Source organism: Terrapene carolina, unplaced genomic scaffold (genome assembly GCF_002925995.2).
Source record: "Terrapene carolina triunguis isolate 2854851 unplaced genomic scaffold, T_m_triunguis-2.0 Scaffold88, whole genome shotgun sequence".
In the NCBI taxonomy this organism is placed as follows: Eukaryota; Metazoa; Chordata; order Testudines; family Emydidae; genus Terrapene; species Terrapene triunguis.
Window position 1 is genome coordinate 18,453,779 of NW_020664439.1, and position 22,293 is coordinate 18,476,071.

At 44.9% G+C, this 22,293-nt stretch overlaps 1 protein-coding gene across 1 annotated transcript in view; it reads left to right on the forward strand.

Annotated features, from left to right (window-relative positions):
* Positions 1-1,887: 1,887 nt before the first annotated feature.
* ATP1B3 (ATPase Na+/K+ transporting subunit beta 3) overlaps positions 1,888-22,293 on the forward strand; it is a 61,298-nt gene continuing 40,892 nt past the window's right edge. The window contains exon 1 of the mRNA XM_024211009.2: positions 1,888-2,139. Coding sequence (XP_024066777.1) covers positions 2,031-2,139 — 109 coding nt within the window. The 5' untranslated portion in view covers positions 1,888-2,030. The remainder of the gene's footprint in view (positions 2,140-22,293) is intronic.

Consider the following 22,293-nt stretch of genomic DNA (forward strand, 5'->3'; position numbering starts at 1 on the left):
GTAAACTGGAAGGAAACATGATTTTATTTTTCACTCCTGTGCAAATGGGATCATCATTGTTTAGACTGAGTTTGCATAGATATAGAAATTACATAGGTAGAAATTAAATAGGATGAAAAAAATTAACCTATACATATAAAAACTTCTAATGGGACATGCTAAGCAGAAACAGTGTATGGAAATCTCTTCTTTTAAACTAGGATTGTGTTAATCTTTTTTTAGGAAGATGGTTTATTGTATAATGTATCTTTGTTTTCCAAATATTTAACCACTCCTGCACCAAATCCTGGAAACTACACAATCCATGTACACAGGCTGGGTATAGGTGTGGTCTACTATTTGCATGTGTGAAGGGAAGCCGCTAGGGGAAGGGGGGAGAGGCTCCCTTGAGTTGTAATTGCCTCAGCCACCACTGTGCCCCCTCAACTGTAGCACAATGGAAGGTTTGGGTAGTTGATCTGTTGAGCTGAAGTCAGTGATATGTCATTCACTGATTGCAGAACTAGGAAGGAAAAGAAGGAGTAAGTCTTTAATATTTTCAATAACTGAAACACATGGTGAGAAAGTGTTAGTGTTGAACATCACTGGCAGTAGTCAGGCCATCTAGGTTCCTAAATATGGATTTACAGGGCCCAACTTCATGCAGCCATTTTGAAAATATTAGTCACCATGACTGTCAGGTCAAACAGAGAGGCGAGTGTGCTGGGCCCCAGCTCTAACCTTAATACATTAAAGATTAGGGGATACTTTGAGATCTACTGATAAGGAGTATATCAGTGATACCTATCTCTGATATACTCCTTATCAAACCATGCTCTATTCCTTTATCACTAATTATAAATCAACATTAGTGAATACAATACTGTGCAGACACTTAAAGTGCAGATCTATCCAGAAAAGTGATTTTGTTAAAATAGCATAGTGGTTCCCATGGTCAGTTGGTCACAGAGTTCCATATCAAATTAGTACAATTTCAGAGGCAGTGCTGGCCCATTGGGGGCCCTACGCAGGAATATATTTGCCCCCCAACACATACTACAAAAGCAAATAGGTGGTCCTCTTGAGCTGCTTGGACCCCTAAGCAATTACTTAGTCTGCTACTTATGCCTAGCGTAAACTCTGACAGTTTGTAAGTAAAATACTCCCCCCCGCTGAACCTCGCTCCCCCTGGGCTCAGAGTCAGGCTGGGTTTTTCCCATTTGCCCCATTTATACCAGTAAGAGGTTTTGCAGACCAAACTGTGTCCTATATGACAGCTGTGCCAACTCCATTAGCCTTAGTGGGTGTGCACAGCACAGGTGTCACTGAGTACATAAATGAAGTCAAGGAGGTAGCCCAGTCCTAGTTAAGGGAACAATTAGACCTGGTGAATCTTCATATTTTCAGGGATGCTGACAACCGATAGCTCCCTTAGTGACTTAGGGGACCTGCCTGGACTCAGCTCCTGTGAAAACCAGGTCACTTACGTGCCTGAACACGGATTCAATGCCACAGTTTAAAAATTTGATGTCAAATCCGTTTCTGTTTCCCTCCCACTGCCAAGCATGTGCTTGGGTCTCACAGCCCTTCCCTATGTCCGGATCAATGGGCTGTGTGCACGCGCTTGGGCGGGGTAAAGCAAGGCAGCGCCTGAGGTCTCCACGCTATGTGCCGTCAGAGCAGCACCACTGAACCACGGGAGATGTAGGCGACTCACGAGCCAGACACCTTGTCGCTCTTTGGGGTGCACTTCGAACGCCGGGGCTCTACGGACCAGCTCGCCCCAGCTGCTATTCTCCGTCTGGCCGCCAGGGGGCAGCAGGCGCGGCTTTGAGCCAGCGCGGGCGGAGAAAGGGTGAGCTGACGTGTGTGGGCCCCGCCCCAGCAGCGGGAGGCGGAGTGAGGAGCTCGGCTGCGTGCAACCAGCCCGGCCTCTCGGGCGCCTGGCGGGAGGGGAAGAGGACTGTACCTCGGCGGCTCGGAGCAGGCGCTACCGCAGTTCAGCTGGGAGTCTCTGCTGCCCGGACACACACAGCCCTCGCCCCGCCGCCATGTCCAAGGAGGAGAAGAAGCCTTTCAGCCAGACCATGGCCGAGTGGCGGCAGTTCGTGTACAACCCGCGCAGCGGCGAGTTTCTGGGGCGCACGGCCAAGAGCTGGGGTAAGGGACTGGCGGGGGGCCCGGCCAGGAGCCGGGGGCGGCTGGGGGAAGAGGTGAAGGAGCCGTGGGGGGGGGGGGGGGGGCCACGGGGGGGTTCTCTGGAAGCCGTTACTTTCGCTGCGTTCTGATCTAAAAATAGCCTGAATCTGACAGTGCGCCGGGGGGGATCTCGGAGCCCGCGTGCTGGTTCCGCGGCACCCGCCCCGCCTTTCCTGTTCGTCTTGCTCGGGGCGGGCTGGTGGGGTTGATCGGGTTGGTGATCGGGCCGCTACGGCAGCGGGCTGAGGGAAGCATCTCTCAGTACGTCCCCAGTTGATTCGCTCTCCGCGTAAATGCTGCAGTGAGGCTCAGCAGGCTCCTTCTCCGTGTCAGCTGCGTAGGGATGGGGAGGAAGGAGGAGTCTGGTGGCGTAACTGTAGCAGGTTACGGCTGCAAACTCCCGATGCCAAGACTGGGGCCATCTCCCTCCTCGCTGATCTCTTCTGTGGTATTACTGCAGCCACGCGCGTGTCATGCTCCCATATATTCCTTATTGGCATGACAATTTGGGGAGCTCTAACCTGTCAGTGGTGAATGAGGTGTCCTCTGGGGTGCTGCTGCTGGAGAGGTCAGGTCTTTGAGTTGTCAGTTTGCACAGCTTTCGAAAGTAGCAATGATGGATCTGTTGCATTACTGTTGCTTAAGGTTGGCCCTAGATTGAAGATCCCAGAAAATTCATTTACAGATGTGGCTGATACCAGTAGTTTCTCCACATGACCGTTTGGAAGACTGTTTTTTCATTCCCTCCCTAATTTTCCCACTGCCTCCACTGGGAGCTGGAACAGGAGGGAGATGAAATGACGTTATTCTCCCAAGTTCTTAAACTACAATAGTGGGGAAAAATAATATTAAAGTGGTGTATAAATGTTAAGTATTAAACTACTCCACTCTTGAAGGGAAATGTATATTTCTTGGCTTCAGATAGCACCCTACCTGCTCCTAAAATTTTGATACAGTTGAGATATTGAAATAGCTGTGCTTATAAAATCAACAAAAATTTCAGCATGGTATTGAGCAGTGCTGGACATATGAACGGCCTGGTACAAACTCCATGAGTAGGAACACACAGTACATGCAGGGGGTGTGCTCTCAGGTTGCCTGTCAGGAGAGGGCGCTGGTTCTGACATGAGCTCTCCTCTATTCAGAAGGAAATAAGATCCTGCTAGCTACTCTGCTACTCAAATAGAGGAGGAGGAAGAGAGGAAATTTCCACTCTGTTGTTGTCTTGTGACTTCTCTGTTCAGGCACCCCATCAGCAGGTTCTCTTACAGTGTGTGGGTTGAATGAATGGGTGTGTGGTTAAGTGATCATAGAAGCATATTTGTGTACTGAAACAGATAGCATTAGCAACTGTAAGTGCTTTAGAAATGCTTAGCATATCTTAAGGAAAAACAAAGATGTTTATCAATAATAGAATATCAAGGTTGGAAGGGACCTCAGGAGGTCATCTAGTCCAGAATTTGATTTTTTTAAAAATAATTTTGACAGATGATATGGATGTTTATTTTTAAGCATTTTTATCTATTTAAATTTTCACAGTTGCAGGAAATTATGGTGTCAGACAGTGGGTGGGGGTCTGATTATTTAATGACAGTAGATATTCAAAAAGTTAGCTTTATAACTATTAAGACATAAATTATCAACTTCACAGGTCAAAATATACAAAACAGATATCTTTAAATCAATATTTAAGTTCTTAAGCAGCATTTTTCTTATGTTGCCTATCCGTAAATTTCTGTCATCAATGGAAATATTTTTTTGGCAGCATGTATATGTATGGTGAAATCAGTGTTTTCTGACAATTACTGATAAAAATCTAATCCTTTCAAGCTTGTAACTTACTTTACTAGAAAGCACCTTTGTAATACTGCCATCCTGGTCTCTTCCTGTGCCATGGCATACTGTCTATAAAATTGTTTTTAATAGCAAACCTATCTTAATCTGGAGTTGTGATTTGTTCTATTTTATAGCCAAATCACTTAGGGCTGGTCCACACTGGGGCGGGGGATCGATATAGGAAATGCAACTTCAGCTACGAGAATAGCGTAGCTGAAGTCGACGTTTCCTATATCGAACTAAATTTACTTACTTCGGGTCCACGCGGCGCAGGTGGGCTCCCCCGTCGACAGCGCTTCCTCCTCTCGGCGAGCAGGAGTTCCGCAGTCGACGGGGGAGCGCTTCTGGGATCGATCTATCGCGTCCAGATGAGACGCGATAAATCGATCCCAGAAGATCGATCTCTACCCTCCGAATTAGGCGGGTAGTGTGGACCAGCCCTCAGTAAAGATACTTTCCCATTTCAAGAATAAATTCAGTAAATATGTTTATATAAAGGTTCATTTAGTACTTTATGTAATGTTGTTTACTTAATTTGTTCACGTAATAGGTGTGTGGTAAAGAGATTAAATATTCCTAAGTAATTATTCCTTAATGTCAATGTTTAATTCTGCATTCACACAAATCATTTTGTATGCTATGGGGGTGTTAGTTTAGACATTTCATGCTTAATATATTGAACCTATTATGTCTGACTACTTAAATATTTCTGACATTTTGAGTCTTCAGTTTATCTTCATGCATTCATGTATGACTTTTGAGGGTAACTGCTAAAAAGAAAAATTATTTGATTACAAATTGAAATAGTTTGCCTTGCAACTTTTAAACAGCTCTGTCAGCACTATGGGAAAGAGGTGGGAGGCTGTTGCTTACCAACTCCCTTGGGAGCCGTTTAAGCAGCTACTGTCCCTTTCTTGTTACCCTTTCTGCTGGTCTGTGGGCTCTTCAAGAAGAGCAGGATAGTTCAACTGGCTTTATCTGAGGTTAGGGGAATACCTAATAAAAGATGGCTCCTCATCTTCAGCCAGCTGCTCGGGATAGTTCAGGAAAGTGCTAAAGAGAGAATTAGTTACGGCTCCCTGATTCTCTGCCTGAGCCCAAGATAGAGCAATCTCAAGGCTCTAACTTCCATCAAGTTGGCAGTTTACCTGGAGAACACATTCCAGTTGCAGGGAGCCCGAGTGCAACATGTTCAGACTGCTCCCCCTCAATCCCTCTGGCCATGTCTGTACTACCATTTATGTCGGTATAACTTATGTCTCTCAGGGGTGTGAATAAGCCATTCCCCTCAGTGACATAAGTTACACTGACCTAAATGCTGATGTGGACAGCTACTGCCGCTCGTTGGAGGTGGATTAATTAAGTTGATGGGAGAGCTCTTTCCCGTCGGCTTAGAGAAGCTATACTAGACAGCTTATAGCGGTGCAGCTGCATGCTGTCTAGTGTCACTATAGCCTCTGACATGTCCACTGCACCAGTAGCTGCAAATAGGGAGACGCATAGGAGCTGGTTATGCTAGAATCTATGCTTACAGGGGACTCCTCCATGGCAGGGGAACATCCAGGAAAGGAAATGCTGGTCGTTTCTGCCTGTCTTAACTGCAGAACAGGGTGAAGAATCTGTTTCAAAGTATTGATTGTAGACGCTTGACCACCAACATTTTTGGCTGAAAAGGGAGGATGCTACTGAGTAATATGTGATTTGACTGGGTGTGTGTACTGGGAGGTGTTCCAATAAATAGTCTATATTTCTCCTGCCTCCTTCGGAGACTACTGTAGACTTTTTCTTAACTTTGTGTATGTGTCCTCCTTTTTCCTTGTGTCTCGTTGTTGAAAGGATGTACTATGTTTCTTTTTGAAGGTGGGGAATTCTGTAGCGAATGATGCACAATGGTGATGTGACTTAGGCAGAAGGTATTGTTCAGGAGATCAGTTGCTGCATGCATTTGGGCCCGTTTGGAACTGTTTTAAGATTGATGCACTCACTTAATAAAAACTGTAACTCTACAATAGCAAATGATATACAAAAATATAAACACAAATCAAGGTTCTTTAGCATTTCCTGTGAAAAATGGGGAAAATAGTATACACAGAAAACTTAATATAAGCTAAAAGGCAAAGATATGGTAATTATCTTAGGGTACGTCTATACTTACCTCCGGGTTCGGCAGTAAGCAATCGGTCTTCTGGGATCGATTTATCGCGTCTTGTCTAGACGTGATAAATCGATCCTGGAAGTGCTCGCCGTCGACACCGGTGCTCCACGAGAGGAGTACGCGGAGTCGACGGGGGAGCCTGCCTGCCACATGTGGACCCGCGGTAAGTACCTTGTCATTCGAACTAAGATACTTTGACTTCAGCTACGTTATTCACGTAGCTGAAGTTGCGTATCTTAGTTCGAACTGGGGGGTTAGTGTCGACCAGCCCTTAGAATGTGACAGTAGTTATTTTCAGTGCCTGAAACAGGTAAAGATCTATAACCCTAATATGGTTAATTGAAACACTTTCACTAACTCCTTTTAATTTTTCTGTGTTTACAGAAGTTAAAGAAAGCTCTCCTGTCCCTTCATCCAAACTACAGGTGGAATTTAAGTTGATGGCTCTGATTGTCTAGCATGTTTACCATTAATTTTATTTGCCCTTTTCACCTTCTGAATGCCATGGGGATATAATTTTTTATGCTAGGTATTCAGCTGTCTAAGACGATTATAGGATAGAAGCATACTATGTGTACTGGCTCAAGGAGCACCATTAAATCTTTATTCATTGTATAGCATACTCTTTGTTGTATAGAGCATAATCTGAGTTTTTTCATAAAAAAGTATCTATGTATTTTCCTGATCTAGCATCTTCAATAATAATGGATTACGCATGAATATAGCATGGTAGTAAGTACTACTGTCTAGTAGTGCAGTTAATTTGATCATTATGCATTATCAGGATTTACACACACACACCCCCTCCCCCCTCCCTTCCCGTGCTCCTCCCCATGAGTGCTCTTATTTCACACTATCATGACTTTGGAAATGTGGTTGATTCATGTTCCTCTTATGATCTATTTGTGGAAGATACCGTATTACAGGAATGCAGTCTGCCCTGCATGATAGTTAAAGTACTATATTCATTGCAATATATGTTAATGTAAAGACTATAAAATTGTGATAGTTGCTTTGTCTTTTATATACTATTTCATAGACATACAAGAAAATTAATTAAACTACCCATAGGTCTAAAAATTTGTGTAACTTTCTAAATTAATCAAATATGAAATGTTGGAATTTTTTAAATTTATATATTCACACTTCATGAACTGTGAGTTCTCTGTCAAAACTGTGATTCTTAGGGCTGGAACTGTCCTCTGTCATAAACTGACCAGTTGTGGTAAAACATGCACAGAATAAATTTACCTATAAATTCCTAAATGTTAAAAATTAGGAACGCTAATTATTTGCTACAGATCATATTAACTTAATGAGTACTGGATAGATACAGCATTACATGGGGCAAATCCGTCAAAAAGAGGCCCACTGGTGAATGAATCATTTTAATACTCTCTGCTTCATTGAAATATTTCAATGGCTGTTTCCTTGAAGAGACTGAACATTCTACATACTAGTATTTAACTTTTTTCTCTTCTATTTCAGGTCAATGAAGTGCTATCTCACCAGATTAACCAGCTTCCTTTTAGTTTAAATTAATGTACCAGCATACACCCTGCTGGTGATTCCACACCCACTATTGTATATCACTGAACCTTGACTAAAAGGTGAAAGGCAATTCCCATTAATTGCCAGGGTGTTAATTCTGTAAAGTTTTAATTGTATGATTTGTATAGGATACAAAACTGCATTAAAAATAATGGGATTTACCGTACTTCATATGCAGGCTGCAGTGGTATGTAATGGTACGTGTATGATTTCAGCAAGACATTGGTTGAGTGTTGCACTAAGAGGGAGTGCTTCATGAGAGCTGCAATAGAAAGTGAAGGGGAGAAGAGAAGCTTTAAATAAGGCTGATGGTTGGGACCTTGGGCATAAAGCACTTTTAAAAACCTCAAACTTACGCTGACTCCACACTTTTTTTAAAGGGACAGAGTCAACTTAAAAATCGCACCTTGGTCAGAAAACTTCTACCTAATGCTTTTACAAGTAACACCTAAAATTACAATAGCTGAAAAAAATTCCAACAACTCATTTATGTATTTGACAGCCCTTTGTGTATATTCAGTTCTACTGTTTTGCCTGCATAATCCGTAAATTTTGCTTTTTGAATGGGATTTTCACACTGCAGCAAGGAGGAAAAAATATTAAAAACAAACAAAAAAACAAACCAAAAAAACCAACAGTGTGATTGTAAAGCACCCAAAATGGCAAGAGGACACTTTGGCAGGTGTAGTACCTGGAGCTACTTCCAGTTAATTTTTGAAATTGACTAGACTTCAATATTAGCCTTCCTCCAATCCACCATTTAAAAAAAAAAAAAAAAAGGTAGTCACATCTGTGGTGAAATACAGCTACTGTCTAGCAGCACACAGCAACTTTGGATATATTATCCATCATATAATATTACCCATTGCATTTTGTGGAGTTCGGTTAAATTGTAGGTGCTTGGAGGCAGGGACCATATCTATCTTGTCTGGTATGGTATTGAGTCCACTGTCAGTTCATAACAATAAAGAACAGATTATATGCTTTAAATTCACAACCTACCTTAATCTGAATTAACTTTCAAGTATAGACAAGCCTTTATTAAATGATAGTTTGGTACAGGAAGCAAAGAATGCCATATCCTATAAAAATCATAGAGGAAATTTTAGGTAGACAGAATGTAATCAAATGGTCAGGGATTTTGTTTTTACGTGCTGTAATGACTGCACCTCCAGTTACACAGTGTATCCAGCAATATATTATGGTGTTCAGAGTACTACCTGCTGAATCCCCACCACTACTTCAGCACATCAGTTTACATGGAAGCATCCCATTCAAGGACGGCCACACCCTGTCAATTTAGTTTAAGATCTGGCCGGATCTGAACTCAAATTTGTATTGGTAAAGTAGTGACAACGTAGAGTTTTTTTAATCTAATAGAAGGAGAGAAGGCAGAATGAAAATCTATAAGAACACTTGCAGGCTTCTCGATATGAAAGAGATGCAGATGGATATTCAGCAACTAACATTTTTTAAAATTCAGATTTCACTTAGTGCATTTGACTAGTGGATACTTTGGATTCAGTGCATTCTTGCAGAGCTTGTTTTTATGAAAACATAGGAATTTTTTTCTGTCTAAATTAAGACCCCCGTTGGCATTTCTTATGTAAGCTTATGTAAGTTCTTCTTAACAAAAGATATAACTTATAAACTGGACATTAAAGCTCACACATTTCATGTGTGATGCTTGATACTGTATTACAATGTAGATGTAGGTGGTGAGTTTCTGGGTATATGCTTGTTACTTTCCCTAAGATCTTTTTAATTTGTTTTCTTTGTCAGCCAACGAGTCAAAAGGAATTGTCCAGTGATATTTGGAATGGTAACCTGTATTACAGGTCTGGGGACCTACTCTTTCCTCCTTCACTCTCCACAAAAGATGTCATATGTCACTAGAAATGGTAAAAGCAATCTCTGATGGGTAGATAGCCGTCTCCTCTGAGCAACAGTTTTTTTGCTGACATGCCAAGGAGTACTGTTACACTATGAATTCATTTAAATCAATAGTAAAAAGACTGTACTTAACTATTTCCTAAAGTTAGCTAATGCTTGCTGGTTGGTATGAGAATTCAAATCTAGCAATGATATGCTGTAGCCTAGCAAATTACACTTAGCATAATTAAAAATCTATGGTAAAAATAGGTGTGTGTTTCATATACTGGATAGGCTATCCATAAAAATATTTAAATTAGGTTTGTTAGAAAAAGCTAAACAAGCCACTACAGTCAGGATGTTGGTTTTATGTTCAAATATTATACAAATATTCTTATCTTAAAGAATGACCTAAAAGATCATAAAATTATTTTTATAAACTTAAGGAAAGTCCATCTAGTCCTCTTCCCTCCCACTCACCCGATGAGGATCTGCGAGGTATCTGAGCTCTGGGATTAAGAGGCAGGGTGTTGAATTTTTAACAAATCTGAATTTCTAACCTAAAAAAACAAAGCTTAATGTGTAGAAAGGGTTTGCGAGAGAACCTTTCCAGGCTTTTAGATGTCTTAAAGAAGCAAAAAAAGCATGTCTCTTTTTAGCTTAATGCATAAGCAAATCAACATAGCTGAATCAAATAACTTTACATTTATATATAATGCCTTTTACCATGAACGATCACAGAAGTGTTCTTATCTCCCTTCCCTGCTACTGAAATGCAATAGCTATTCTGCATTGGCAAGACTCAGTGATTATTATTAGCAGAAGTGGCACAATAATTTCTGCAACTGGGGAAAATCTGGGCAGATAGAACATAATTATCTTTAATATCTGTGCTCTTATGGCAGTTTCTATTAACGAGTTGAATGCTGCCAAAACCTGCATATCTATTAATCCAGGGGTTCTCAAACTGGGGGTCGGGACCCCTCGGGGTCGCGAGGTTATTACATGGGGGATCGTGAGCTGTCAGCCTCCACCCCAAACCCCACTTTGCCTCCAGCATTTATAATGGTGTTTAATATATAAACAAGTGTTTTTAATTTATAAGGGGGGTTACATTCAGAGGCTTGCTATGTGAAAAGGGTCACCAGTACAATAGTTTGAGAACCACTGTACTAATCATTCATACTGAACAATCAGTTTCATTGTTTGAATTAAACCGTTCTAAAACTAAATGTTTGTTGCCAAAATAAAGACAATCTTGCTGACTAGATGGAAGTTGTGACCAGCCACGTTGTCATTAATTTTGTTGAAATGTTGATCTTGCTTTTGTCTGCAGTTAGATCCTCTGAAGAAATACAGCATTTTGATTTAAAATTTAGAAACTAGGTGTGAGAGAAACTCTTTTATCTCCTTTAGTGTCTTAGACAGTGGAATAAAATCAAGTCTATAACATTTGTTTCAACCCCCAAACTCTCTCCGATTTTATATCTAAAAAACTGTCCAGCACATCTCCAACTCATGGCATGTATACTCCACTCATCTGAGTTCTTTTTACTGCTGCTCAAATCCCCTTCCATGCATTAGTCTCCTTTTACCTTACTATTGCCTCCCTTTCTATGACTCCTTAGCCTTGTCTCTCCAGATGAAAACATTAAATTCTCTTGTTCATTATGCTGAAATCATTGTGATTTGGGTAATACAAGTATCCATTCTGTAGTTCAGGAGCTAAGGTTTCTCTCTATACAGGTTTATTTAAGCTGATTAAAATATATGGTGGTGGTACTGTAGAGTACGTACGAATCCTACTGTGTTGAATTGATGCTATATATTGAATATGAATTGGCTCAGTTCTTCAGCAGATATAAAAAAATCATACTTGATGGTGCTTAAAACTTCAACTGAAGTTTTAAAGAATATTTAAAATAAGTATAACTTAATCTCTAATGAACCAAAAAAAAATTTGCTACAAAAGAAGCTATCTTAATAGAGAGGATTTTAGGGACATGATGTCAAGGTGGGGAAATACTGTAGGCCTGCTTCACTTGTTTGAGTTCAGAATTGGATGTTGCTGTAGTAAAAGCAAACAAAAAAAAAAACAATTTGGGTTTTTTTCCGACTTCTATAGGAGTCCTGCTGATCTTCAAACAGGAAATCTGCTTCACAATTTACTGTTAACTCTCTATGTGATCAGGACTTTGAGATTGTCTGAAGAAGTGGTATAAATTATAGTATGAAGTTTCTTTCCTTTCTGCATTTGTCCTCAAAATTAAATGGTCAAGATAGAGCAGAGTTCAGGCTTTCCCTGCAGGAACAGTTCATCCACAGCATGGAGCCTTGAAGGTTTGTGGGATAGAAAAGTTTTCCAAAAATCAGACTCCCTTCTATCTGTATGTATTTGAGAAGATAAAGCTTTTTAGCAGGAAAACTATTTGTTGTTGCTGAACCCAGTGTTCTGAAAGTTCAAAAAATGCTTCTGGCCATTTGAATTGAATTTGAAATTTGCACATCTAAATCTCCTGCTGGGATTCTGTAGCTTGTCAGGGAAACATCCTTCCCTTTAATATCTTGTGTAACATGTTCTTGGTGACATATCCCTAGTAGTACATATAAGGAGATGAATTTATTATTTTAAGTGTTAGGCTCACTTGCTATTGGTTACTAAACACCAGATGGGATGATGGTATAATATTCAGCTGCAATTATTTTGAAAGGGAAAATTTATCAATTTCTAGAGATTATTGGACATACAATTTAGTGGCTAAACTGTAAACTAGTTCCTGTTGTGAATTTAAAAATGTGTAGTAGTGCAGGACAAAACTGACAATTTCTCACGATTCTAAAATGTCTTCATAGCTTTTAATCTATTGCATAACTTCAAAAAATTCCCTATAGCATCCATACAGTGTTAACGTCATCTGCTTTTTCTGCAACAGAAGTTAGTCATTTTCTGAGCTGTTCATGTTATTTACATTGGCTACACTGAAGTAGCACAAGGAAATAAACCAAATCAACCAATTTGGTTTGTGCTGTTAACACAAGTCCATGTTTGTTAAATGGAATGTGTCAATGTTGTACTAAAGGAAACTTTTCATATTAATTGCTGAGAGTGCAGAAAATATGTGAGAAATAGAGCTTCTTAATAGTAGCTTGCTATAAAAAGAGCTTTAAGCTATGTTTCTACTCCGAAGACACTCAGGCATCAGGTCTGTTAAACAAGGTCATGACACTTTTAGATTTTTAGAGTCCCTTCTGTTTACTGACTGACATTTATTACCTTTTACTTATGCTATCCTGTCAGTCTTGCATCTGAAGAAGCTAGGTTCTTACCCACGATAGCTTATGCTCCCAATACTTCTGTTAGTCTTAAAGGTGCCACAGGACCCTCTGTTGCTTTTGTCAGAGCTAACACAGCTACATCAGTGTGAGCTGAATTTTTCTCCTGTTCATTTCTCACTTATTGGTCAGAGTGTAAGATGAAGTGGTAAGACAACCCAATGAATGATGTAGAGCAGGTCAGCGTTCTTATACTTGATGATTTTTTTTACAATAATGTGCCTGCTGCTTTTTAGATCATCTCCATTCAAGATCATGCAGAACATCTCTCACTTCCTTCTGATCACAAAATCCTGTAGCAACTGTAGCAGTTGTTCACATGGAAAAGTGATAATAGAGAAACATTTAATATGCTGAGTTTCCTTAAATGAAACTTGGTAACTGGAAATTAGGAGACCTTATGACCAGTCAGCTCTTTGTATAGTTTGGGAATCTCTGTAGAGTTACCAGTAAACCTTAATTTTAAATGATCAGACATATACAAATTAGAACTGTCCTTGGTCATTATTCAGAGTTTTGGCTAGGAAGAAGAAGAGAAGATGCAGAGCCCAAGTATTTAGGGAGGAAGTGGGTTTAAGCGTGTGGGGGGGGGGGCAGACAATTAGAGTGAAACAGGCAGAAATTACAAAATTTTGAAAGTATTTACTCTTAGTTTAAAAATAAAACCCCAAACTTGCCATTCCTGATCTAGTGGCCAGATTCTCTTGTGGTACAGAGGGGGTGGAATCTGCTTCTAATCCCTCCACTCCCATCCAAAAAAGGAGAGGAGAGTCCCCTGTGGGTATAGAGTTGGCATAGCTGTCTTCAAATGTTGCTCTCTTCATAGCCGCAGTACAAGATGTATGTTGGCAGTGGTGTGATGAGGTGTGGCAGGTGCTATGGTGATGCTCAGCAGGCGAACAATCCCTTGGCAACTATTGCCAGCTGGTGGATGTTAGAGCAGCTCCTAAGAGAAAGCATAAAGTTGGTACAGCAAAGAATCTGGACCCAGATCTTTTAAGTAAGAGAAATGATTTACCCTGTATTGTTGAATGCCATTTATTTGTATGAATATTTCCAACAGACACTTTAACCTTGAGACTTCTGACTTTTGCTACCTGAGAATTGAGTTTGAAGTATGGCTTCTAAGGTAGGCAGTAAGTCACAAGTTAGCAAAATGATTTGGTAAAGCCAGCCATGATGTGGGAAAATATTTGTATAGGACTGCTTAGTCATCTTCTAAAACTATTTCCAAAATGTTTGGAGATTATTTTTACTTTTGCTAAAGTACAAAAAAAAAATTGTGAAATCAGAATGAAATGGCATTTTTGTAAGTTTTTTACTACATTCATATTGAGAAGAGGGAAATATAAATTTACAGGAATATCATTTGCTTCTGTGGGCAACTGTACAGGCAAGACATAGTAAGGAAAGAGTGAGAGGGGGGCATTCAAAACTGAGAAGCCAGACAAACCACAAAAGACAAGTTGAGGAGAAATAAGAGTGGTGGTGCTCTCTTCCCTCCTAGGAGAGAGGAAATTCCAAATTTGATAGTTTAGCTACTATGTAAGAAGGTAAAATATGGGGGCTTCCTGGGAAAGACTCCTGGTGTGAAGTCAGCATATGTTCTCCCTTGCCCCATAGCCTCCATGGTAGCTGGGATCGTTGTGTGCATCATGGTGCTTTATCTTAAACCTCAGACTACTTCTTCGAGTGATTGCTTGTGTATTCCACAATAGGTGTGCGTGCTCGCCACATGCACTGGTGCTGGAAGTTTTTCCCCTAGCAGTACTTGTAGGGGGGAGCGTCCCCCTGGCGTGGTATAAGGGGAGCTGCGCGCTCCCCCCCACCCTCAGTTCCTTCTTGCCGTCAGTGAAGGTGCATCGGAACTGCTCTCCTCCAGCTTTGCTGTAGATTGTCCCCAGAACTGTTCTTTCATTTAGTACCTGTAGTTAGTTTAGTTAGTCAGTGAGCCCGGGCTGGGGCATGCCCCAAACCCCGGGATTTAACTTGTGCGGTTCTTGTCGGCATTCTATGCCAAGAAGCAACCCGCACACAGACTGTTTGTGCTGCTTGGGAAAAACCCATATCAGCGAGAGGTGCAAGATTTGCAAATCGTTTAAGCCTCGGAGAAAGGGACATTAGGCTCCTAGCCATTCTGATGGAGTCGGTGCTGATCCCGACCCCAGCACGCCGCTCCGAGCCGGTACCGGGCACCGCGATCTCGGTACGCAGTGATCCGCCGGTGCCATCGACCAGTCAGCACCGGTCCCCGCCCTCGGGGCACGCCAAGAGGGCCAAGAAGTCTCCCTCTTCGCAGTGGCACCGAGGGAAGTCTGGGACAGAGGGTAGGCTCATGTCAGGCAGTCCTCGATCTCTACCAGGCCCTAGGCCTCCGACTCACATAGAGCGGAGTAGCCCGGCCCCTTTGGAACAGGCCTCTCCGGATGTCCACATGCCGTCCACACCCGAAGCCCTCCAGGCGGCCTGGGATGTCTTGTCCATGCCGGTGCCCAGAGCACCGCCGATGTTGGCCCCATGCTCCAGAGGCAAGCCTCCGCTGGGATCTCCACAGTCGCCCCTGGCTCGGTACTGGTCTCGGTCGAGGGAACATTCCTGATATCGATCACCGCCCAGCGTCCACTTGGAGCAGAGTCCACGTGGATCACCCTTGACGCCGACCAGACTCTCGGGCTGGGTTCATTCCAGCTGGGATTCACGGCACCGGTCCTCCTCAGAGAGTGGATATCGACAGGACCGCAGCGGACATTGTCGTCGGTCCCGGAGAGGGTACCGCAGTCGGTCACGGCATGGTCGTTGACGCCGTTCCTGCTCGGGCTCCTGCTCCAAGTCTCCGCCAAGGCACCACAGCCCTGGGCGTCGGTTGCCTCGCCGTCGCGGGTCTGCCCGTCGAGGCCGTTCGCGGAGCAGCTATTACCATCAGTACCAGTCCTCCATGTCCAGATTGCGGTCCCGTGACCATCGCAAATCCCGGCACCACCACTCCTCCCGGTCAAGAGACAGCAGCGGATCCTACACCAGCCCAGTCTCCATTTGTAGCCGTCCTTCAACGGGCCAGACCAGCCAACCCGGGCAGCCATGACGCTCGGTGCCACAGCAGGTGCAGTGGCACCGAGCTTCGTGGCCAGCCCAGTGGTACCAGTGGGCACCGTGGCCTCCAGCGCAGCCCCCAATGGGAGCTCACTTGGTGGCCGGAGCTTCGGAAGCACCATCAGCCTCCATCTCCAGACCCCCGACAAAGGAGTCGGTGGGACGCTCATCCTCAGTACCGCGCCCGGAGTCCGACCAGGTGGTGGATCCTCTAGTGCTAGCCGACACCCAAAGCACCGCACCGACCTCTTTGCCCTGCCTGAAGGAGGTGATTGTGGCCCTGCTTCCCTCTATCCCGCAGGACGACTTCAGGGCCCACCAAGAGCTCTTAAAGAGGGTGGCAGCAAGCCTCCACCTCCAGGCAGAGGAGATGGAGGAGCCCTCGGACTCCCTGTTCAACGTGTTGTCCCCATTGGCATCGGGTAGGGTGGCCTTGCTGCTCCATGAAGGAGTGGCTAAAATTTCAAATGCCCTGTGGCAAACACCAGCCTCGTTGGCCCCCATGTCAAAAAAGGCAGAACGCAAGTACTTTGTACCCTTAAAGGACATGAGTACCTATATACCCACCTGGCGCCCAACTCCCTGGTGGTCGAGTCAGTCAACCAAAGGGAACGACAGGGTCAGCCAGCCCTGACCCCAAAGAACAAAGACTCTTGGAGGCTGGAATCTTTCAGAAGAAAAATGTATTAAGTCTTCGAGCTTCCAGTTATGAGTGGCAAACCATCGGGGGTTGCTACGAATTTAATCTGTGGGGCTCCCTGCCTAAATTTGAGGTCTCCCTCCAGGAGCTTGATAAGGAGTAGTTCCGGGCGCTGGTGGAGGTAGGGGCAGCGGGAGCTCGGGCTTCCCTGCAGGCTAACTCAGATGCTGCGGACACAGCCTCATGTTCAATGGCCTCTGTGGTGTCCATGAGACGGGCGTCATGGCTCCTGCTCTCCGGGCTCTCCAGCGAGGCGCAATTTTCCATGCAGGATCTCCCGTTTAATGGGAAAGCTCCGTTCGCAGAGGAAATAGATACAGGGCTGCATGGCATGAAGGACACCCGCACGACCCTCCAGACCCTGGGTCTCTATGTCCCGGCTCTGGCAAAACCTAAGTTCAAGCCACAGCAGACTCCGACCCCGGCCGCCCTCCTGAAGTACGGGGCTGCCCATAAGAAGCAATGGGGCTATAAGAGACGTCCTCACAGGCAGTCTCGGCCTGACCCCCAGCCTGGACCTTCGAAGGGCAAGCAGGCAGGGAAAAGGCGATTTTGATGGGACGCTAGGGGGAACCCGCTAGTCCTCATCAGGGATCCAACACCAATAAAGCTTCCCTTCTCCAACCGGTTGTGTGCTTTCCTTCCGGAATGGTCTCGGCTCACTTTGGACAGGTGGGTCCTCAACACCATCTCCCGGGGTTACACCCTCCAGTTTACCTCCTCCCCGCCCAACCGTCCCCGTCCCTCCTGGGGGACCCCTCTCACGAAGCTCTGCTCAAGCAGGAGGTGGGGTGGCTCCTAGGACTAGGAGCGATAGAGGCGGTGCCCGAGGAGTTCATGGGCGAGGGGTACTACTCCCGTTATTTCCTTATCCCGAAGGCCAAAGGGGGTCTCAGGCCCATACTGGACCTATGGGGTCTGAACCAGCACATGGTGAAGCTCAAGTTCCGCATGGTCTCCCTGGCCTCCATCATCCCCTCCCTGGATCCCGGGGACTGGTACACTGTCCTCGATCTACAGGACGCATCCACATATTCAAGGAGCACAGGCGCTTCCTCCGTTTTGTGGTGGGACAGAATCATTACCAATTTATGGTACCCCCATTTGGGCTGTCCACTGCCCCCAGAGTGTTTACAAAATGCATGTCGGTGGTAGCGGCCTACCTCGGACGGCGGGGGGTACAGATATTTCCCTATCTGGACGATTGGCTTGTCAAGGGCACCTCCCGTTCGCAGGTGAGGGATCATGTGGTGCTCCTCCTGTCCACGTACACCGCCTTGGGCCTACTGGTAAACAACACCAAGTCCACGTTAGTCCCGGTCCAATGCATAGAGTTTATTGGGGCGCTCCCGGATGCAGTGTCGGCCAGGGCCTCCCTCCTGCCAGACAGGTTCGAGACCCTGAAAGGTCTCATCGACTCGGTCACAAGGTTCCCGGTGACAACAGTCAGGGTTTGCCTGCAGCTTTTGGGTCATATGTCGGCATGCACGTACATGGTCTGTCACGCCAGACTCAGGATGAGGCCCCTCCAGCTCTGGTTGGCCTTGAATTTCTCCCAGGCCATGGACAGGATGGATACTGTGATTACCTCCCTGCGATGGTGGTCCACCCCGAACAACATGCTCCAAGGGCTTTCATACCCAAGGCCTGTGGTCGGCTCAGGACCTGACCCTAAATATAAATGTCAGGGAGCTCAGAGCAGTAGGGCTGGCATGTATGCTCTTCCGCTCGCACCTGGAGGGCAAGGTAATCAGCGTCCTCACGGACAACACGGCCTCAATGTTCTGTATCAACAGGCAAGGCGAGGCCTGCTCCTCTGCTTCGAAGCCCTCAGGCTGTGGGACTTCTGTATAGCCCACGACATCCACCTGAAGGCCTTCCACTTACTGGGTGCACACAACGAGAGGACGGCTTGCTTGAGCAGGGACTTCTCCTCACAACACGAGTGGTCCCTCCACCTGGAAGTGGCCCACCTGCTCTTCCAAAGGTGGGGAAGTCCCCAGCTGGACCTATTCACGACTTGGTCCCCGGTTCTGCTCCAGGGGAGACCTGGGGACGGGCGCTATCTCCAATGCCTTTCTCCTGTCCTGGTCAGGCTGGCTTCTCTACGCCTTCCCCCTGTTCTTTTTATCAGCAAGGTTCTGGAGAAGATAAAGTCGGACAAGGCCAGAGTCCTCTTGATTGCCCCGGTGTGGCCCAGGCAGTATTGGTACGGGACCCTCACAGGCCTGGCAGTAGCTCCGCTGTGGCTGTGGCCGTTGCCGCTCCGCCCGGACCTGTTCTCACAGGACCAGGGCCGCCTCCTCCATCCCAACTTAGCAGCTTTTCACCTTATGGTGTGGCTGCTCATTGGTTAGGTGGAGAGGAAAGGACATGCTCCGAGCAAGTTCAGCGCGTCCTCCTCGAAAGTAGATCGTCCTCCACTCGCTGCTCTTATTTGGTGGGCGGCAGACCAGGGTGTCTCCCCGGTGACCGCCCCGATCCAACTTATCTTTGATTACCTCCTCCACCTGAGGACCCAGGGCCAGGTGTCCTCGTCCATCAAGGTGCACCTGGCGGCCCTATCGGCCTTCCATCCACCGGTGCAAGGACACACGGTGTTTTCCCATGCTATGACTGGCCGGTTCCTTAAAGGTCTAGACCGTCTTTTCACGTATTCTAGACTCCCGGTTCCACAGTGGGACCTAATCCTGGTGTTGGCTCATCTCACAGGGCTCCTGTTTGAACTACTGGCCACGTGCTCCTATCTCACCTCTCGTGGAAGGTGGCCTTCCTGGTTGCTATCATGTCAGCCAGGTGAGTCTCGGAGCTCAGGGCCCTGACCTCCGAACCGCCGTATACGGTCTTTCATAAGGACAAGGTCCAGCTCCGCCCACACCCCGCATTCCTCCCGAAGGTGGTCTCCGCCTACTACATGGGTCAGGACATTTTTCTACCAGTCCTCTGCCCCAGCCTCACGCATCCAGTGAAGAACGCTGCCTCCACATGCTCAACGTGCGACGGGCTCTGGCTTTCTACCTCAAGCAGACTAAGCCGTTCAGAAAGTCCTCGCAACTGTCGCCTTGGCTGAGCGCGCAAGGAGCCAGCCGATTTCCACTCAGCAGTTTTCCAATTGGATCATTTCATGCATCCGTTCCTGTTATGAGCTGGAGGGTGTCCCCCCCGCCACCCATTGTGAGGGTGCACTCGACCTGGGCACAGGCCTCTTCGGCTGCCTTTGTGGCCCACGTCCCCATCCAGGACATTTGTAGGGCCGCCACGTGGTCATCGGTTCACACGTTCACCTCGCACTATCCAATTGTCTCCCAAACCAGGGATGACGCCGGGTTCGGCAGGGCTGTCCTCCGTCCTGGGAACTTGTGAACTCCTACCCACCTCCAACAGAGATACCTTGGAATCACCTATTGTGGAATATACATGAGCAATCACTCAAAGAAAAAAGTTACCTTTTCCGTAACTGGTGTTCTTTGAGATGTGTTGCTCATGTCTGTTCCGCATCCCACCCTCCTTCCCCTCTGTTGGAGTTGTCTGGCAAGAAGGAACTGAGGGTGGGGGAGCGCGCAGCTCTCCTTATACCGCGCCAGGCAAGCGCCACTCCAGAGGTCGTGGGGGGCGCTCCCCCCTACGGGTATTGCTAGGGGAAAAACTTCCGGTGCCAGTGGCGAGCATGTACACCTATTGTGGAATAGACATGAGCAACACACCTGGAAGAACACCAGTTATGGAAAAGGTAACTGTTTTTTCCCATCTGTTATATTGGCGCGTATATATATGGCTAGTAATCTTGTGGACTTCTTCAAGCCCTATATGTAAACATTACAGCACACAAAATTATGCACTCTTCAAATGTTTTTGCAATACCTACTCACATCTAGGTGAGTTTAGGACAATTATTCACCCTTAATTCTAAATTACTCTTTCTGTGGGTTTACTTGAGACAGCTATGCTTAATGTACTAAAAGAAAATCTACCAAACTTGACTATTTTATTTTGTGTGCACAGAATATGCTCTTGTAAATGGATTACTGGAATAGCTTTAGTTACAAAGTTCCAGAATGGACCACGTTCCTGTAAAAGCTTACAGCTCAATCTAAGCCATTTTTGATAGGGATCACTTACATGGGTAATTGCATCCTTTACCCTCAAATTGACTTGTGATGCAGCACTTATAAGGTGAAAGCCTTCTGCCTCATAACACAGCAAAGTTATGTTTCTGCACATTAATAGTACTACTGCAGAGTGTCATATCTAGTTATTTTTAGGACCTATGAGATTGTGTAACTAGACAGTTACTTGAAATGTAGATTATTCTCCTTAGCAGGTTTTCAGAGGAGCAGTCCATAACTAATTGCACGATTCATCATTTTTTATCTTGCAGGCACATACTTTCTTCCAAGCTTTCCATGCAAAAGCTCCCTTATATCACTTTCATTTTTGTAAAACAGTAATCACTATTGCCAATGTGGTGAAAAACTGAGGTGATGAAATGTTCAGGCCTGCGTTGAAATAGTATGTTAAAGAATACCAGTTGGCAAAATTAAAAAACTACATAGCCCTGTATATCTGTGTCATCTTAAAGCCTTTTCAGTCTAGTTCTTAACTAAAGGCTAGTGCCATTTTAAAAAATGTTCAATTTGTTAACTCCATAGCAGACTAGGCCAAGATGAGGATTCCAGCCAGTTGCACCCCAGCAGTGTTACTTAAGATCTTTAAATCCTTAGTGACTGTGTCCAGTTTCCTCCCTCCTTTTCCACACACATTGTTCCTTCACTTGGAAAGCATCATGATTTTTCAAAGCTTGATGCAATAGAAGTAATGTTTTAATATTAATTTGTTTGAATGCTGTTTAAAAGAATAATATGATATAAAAATATATTTAGTAAATGCCTTGAATCATTGGCAAACATTAGCTTTGGTTTGATATGCTACAGTATAATGTAGCTTCTTACTAACCTTAATTTTTCTATTGATTTTGGGAGATACTAGAGAGGATGGGGGAAGCTTGTCCATGAAGCTGCCTGTTTATCTAAGTTATCAGTTTCACACTCTAGACAATTTCCCTTGGTGACAAACTTTCTGTAGTTTATTGGCACAGACCTACATTAACAAATATTTAATAGTACATAAAGCTTACAGAAAACACCTGAAGTGGGCAATCCAAGCTTGGCTCTAGACCAGCGGTTCTCAATCCATGGGCTGCATGCAGCCCAATTAGCACACAGCTGTGGGCTAAAGGCCACGCGTGGCGGGCTCCTGGCTGCCTGGCCGTGTGTGGTGGGTTCCCAGCTTCCCCACAGCAGGTTCGGGGTCCCCGCATGGCCCACAATGATAAATAGATTGAGAACCACTGGTCTGTTCACTCTAGTTAAATGAAAAACTATATTTACTTAATGCTTTAAAAAAGAAAAAAATGAATCTGTTAATAAAATTGCTAAAGGAGCTCTGTAATGTGCCCAGTCTAAACCCAATGTCTGGGATAGCTTGAGAAATAATTGCAAGATGTACCAATTGTGTGTTGGATGTATTCTACAACCTTCTTAACCACATCGCAAAACCACTTAACTTACTGTCACATGTA